This window comes from Miscanthus floridulus, chromosome 10 (assembly GCF_019320115.1).
Source record: "Miscanthus floridulus cultivar M001 chromosome 10, ASM1932011v1, whole genome shotgun sequence".
NCBI classification, from domain to species: Eukaryota; Viridiplantae; Streptophyta; class Magnoliopsida; order Poales; family Poaceae; genus Miscanthus; species Miscanthus floridulus.
In genome coordinates, this window is record NC_089589.1 from 100,239,656 (window position 1) to 100,241,975 (window position 2,320).

The 2,320-nt window shown below is 40.9% G+C and overlaps 1 protein-coding gene across 1 annotated transcript; it reads left to right on the plus strand.

The window, feature by feature from the left end:
* The first annotated feature begins 894 nt into the window (after positions 1-894).
* LOC136487619 (uncharacterized) lies at positions 895-1,908 on the plus strand. The gene is made up of 3 exons (XM_066484732.1): positions 895-994; positions 1,334-1,547; positions 1,641-1,908. The coding sequence occupies exons 1-3, from the start codon at positions 895-897 to the stop codon at positions 1,906-1,908; spliced, it is 582 nt and encodes a 193-aa protein (XP_066340829.1).
* The last annotated feature ends 412 nt before the right edge of the window (positions 1,909-2,320 follow it).

Sequence of the window (2,320 nt, forward strand, 5' to 3'; positions counted from 1 at the left end):
GACTGCATCCACGTGGACAACACACTAGCATCCATGTTGACGAACACATGGCGCTTACATGGCAACTCAAATATGTGATGGACAAACATCCTGCATGGCATCCTACATGGAAGGTATCTATGACGGTCAATATCGTCACTGACTATAGGGCCTAGCATGGGCTAAGTGGACTTCTAGGGATTCCATGACGGTCATGATCTGTCATGGATAGCTTGAAGTTGATATATAATGCTCGATACATGACAGTTTGCAATTCCATCATAGATGGCCATTTATGATGGAATTTGGGGATATTGTGATGGATTCTGAATGTTGTGTATCAACACAAATCTTGTAGTGCTCTATGTTTACATGATGGTTTCTTGCATAGCATTTTTAATGATTTGGTTCAAGCACATGAGCTAAGAATGCATCGGCTATAGATACATTGTACCTTGTCAATAGATAGATAGATAGATAGATAGATAGATAGATAGATAGATAGATAGATAGATAGATAAACATACAAACAAAATAGAATTGATAATTGTGGTGGTAGGTACAGATAGACAGACAGACAGATAGAGAGACAGGTAGGTAGGTAGGGATAGACAAATAGATAAAAATAAAAAATAGACATGTAAAGATAGATAGATAGGGATTGATAGAATAAATCATCAACAGACACATATATAGATAGGTAGGTAGATGTAGATATTGATAATAGATATAAAAAATTATTTAGAAATGAATAAAACTAATTTTCACATAGATCGGTACTTCTATATAAACAACTGCACAACAAAAGAAGAAAAACAAATACAGTTAAGAAGTGCACCTCTCATCATCACTAAAGAAAGTCAGTCGGGAAACAGAGTGAGAAAAAAGGAAAGAGTAGTATTGTCCTCTCTTAGTATGGCGGTCATCAAATGCCATACAGCGAGAAATGTATACCTGACAAGTTTATTTTCCCTGATACTTGTGATCATGTGTTCAACCTCTCTATCATGCCAAGGTATATACATATATATATACAGAGAGAGAGAGATCACTACTTATACATCGAATTATTACATATTACTCCTTGTTTTTCTAATAATAGTTTATTTTTGTTTTGTGCTAAGCCAAACTACTCTAACATTGATAAAGTTCTTTTAGAAAAATGTTAGCATGCCCAAGTTCAATAAATGCTGTATTAAAACATATTCATTGAAAAATTAGTAAAATTATTTTGATGTTCTAGATGTTGACAGAAATTGACATAAAACAAAGCTAGAGGAAAGTATAATTTGAATTGGAGGCAGCACAAATCAACGTGTTTTGATTATTTTGTATTGTGTTCATGCATGTGTAGGCCAAGAGCAGCCCCAGGCGGCACGTGGTCACATGCCTCTTTTTACGCCGTGGCCGCCTCGTCCACCTCAACCAACCCCACACAGTTTGTTGCAGGCAGAGCAACCGCAGGTGGTACGTGGTCATCATCCCCCCAGGCCGCCTATGCCGCCAATGCCACCAATGCCTCTGCCGCCAATGCCTCCTATGCCGCCAATGCCTCCCATGCCTCCAATGCCTCCTATGCCGCCAATGCCTCTGCCGCCAATGCCTCCTATGCCGCCTATGCCTCCTATGCCTCCAATGCCTCCTATGCCGCCAATGCCTCGGCCGCCAATGCCTCCTATGCCGCCAATGCCGCCTATGCCTCCTATGCCGCCAATGCCCCCAATGCCGCCAATGCCGCCGCATCCACCTCGACGACCGCCACACAGTTTGTTGCAGGCAGAGCCAAAGTCAGTGACGTGCTACCCTAACAATAACAAACTATCTCCGACTGGCTGTGAGCAGATGTGCAAGGAAAACGGCTTCAAAACAAAAGACAGCTCCTACATCCAGAGACAGGATGCTAAATGGGAATGCTGCTGCCCACATTAAGCAATGTAACTGCAAGCATTAGTTTGATGGCAAAACAATAAAAATGGTTGTTTTGTTGCCTAGATGCAGTTGATGTTGTATTTAATTCGTCCTACTGCACACAAACATCTGGGGTATGGGCGCAATAGCTAACAACGAGCGAACTCATCAATTTGTAAAACTGAACAGTGAATGGTGCTGGAAAATGGCCGGCATGCAACACGAAACACACAAAGTTACTATGTACTAGCAAAAACAATGGATGCATGAAAACAATGAACTAAGGGGGCTCCTAGAACAAGTGGTTTCTTTTTGTTATTGAGGATGCCATTGATGCAAGAGATTTAAAAGAAGAGAGACGGAAATGATCTCTCAATGGACAAATCATGATTTTGGCTCCAAAAGGCCAAAGCAAAAAAACCTGCTTGTTTCA

Bases quoted from the DNA above. Each gene is read 5' to 3' on its own strand.
- LOC136487619 (XM_066484732.1), top strand. From the start codon at position 895: ATGGCGGTCATCAAATGCCATACAGCGAGAAATGTATACCTGACAAGT. The intron at 995-1,333 runs GTATATACATAT...ATGCATGTGTAG, and splicing joins AACCTCTCTATCATGCCAAG to GCCAAGAGCAGCCCCAGGCG. The intron at 1,548-1,640 runs GCCTCCTATGCC...GCCAATGCCTCG, and splicing joins ATGCCTCCCATGCCTCCAAT to GCCGCCAATGCCTCCTATGC.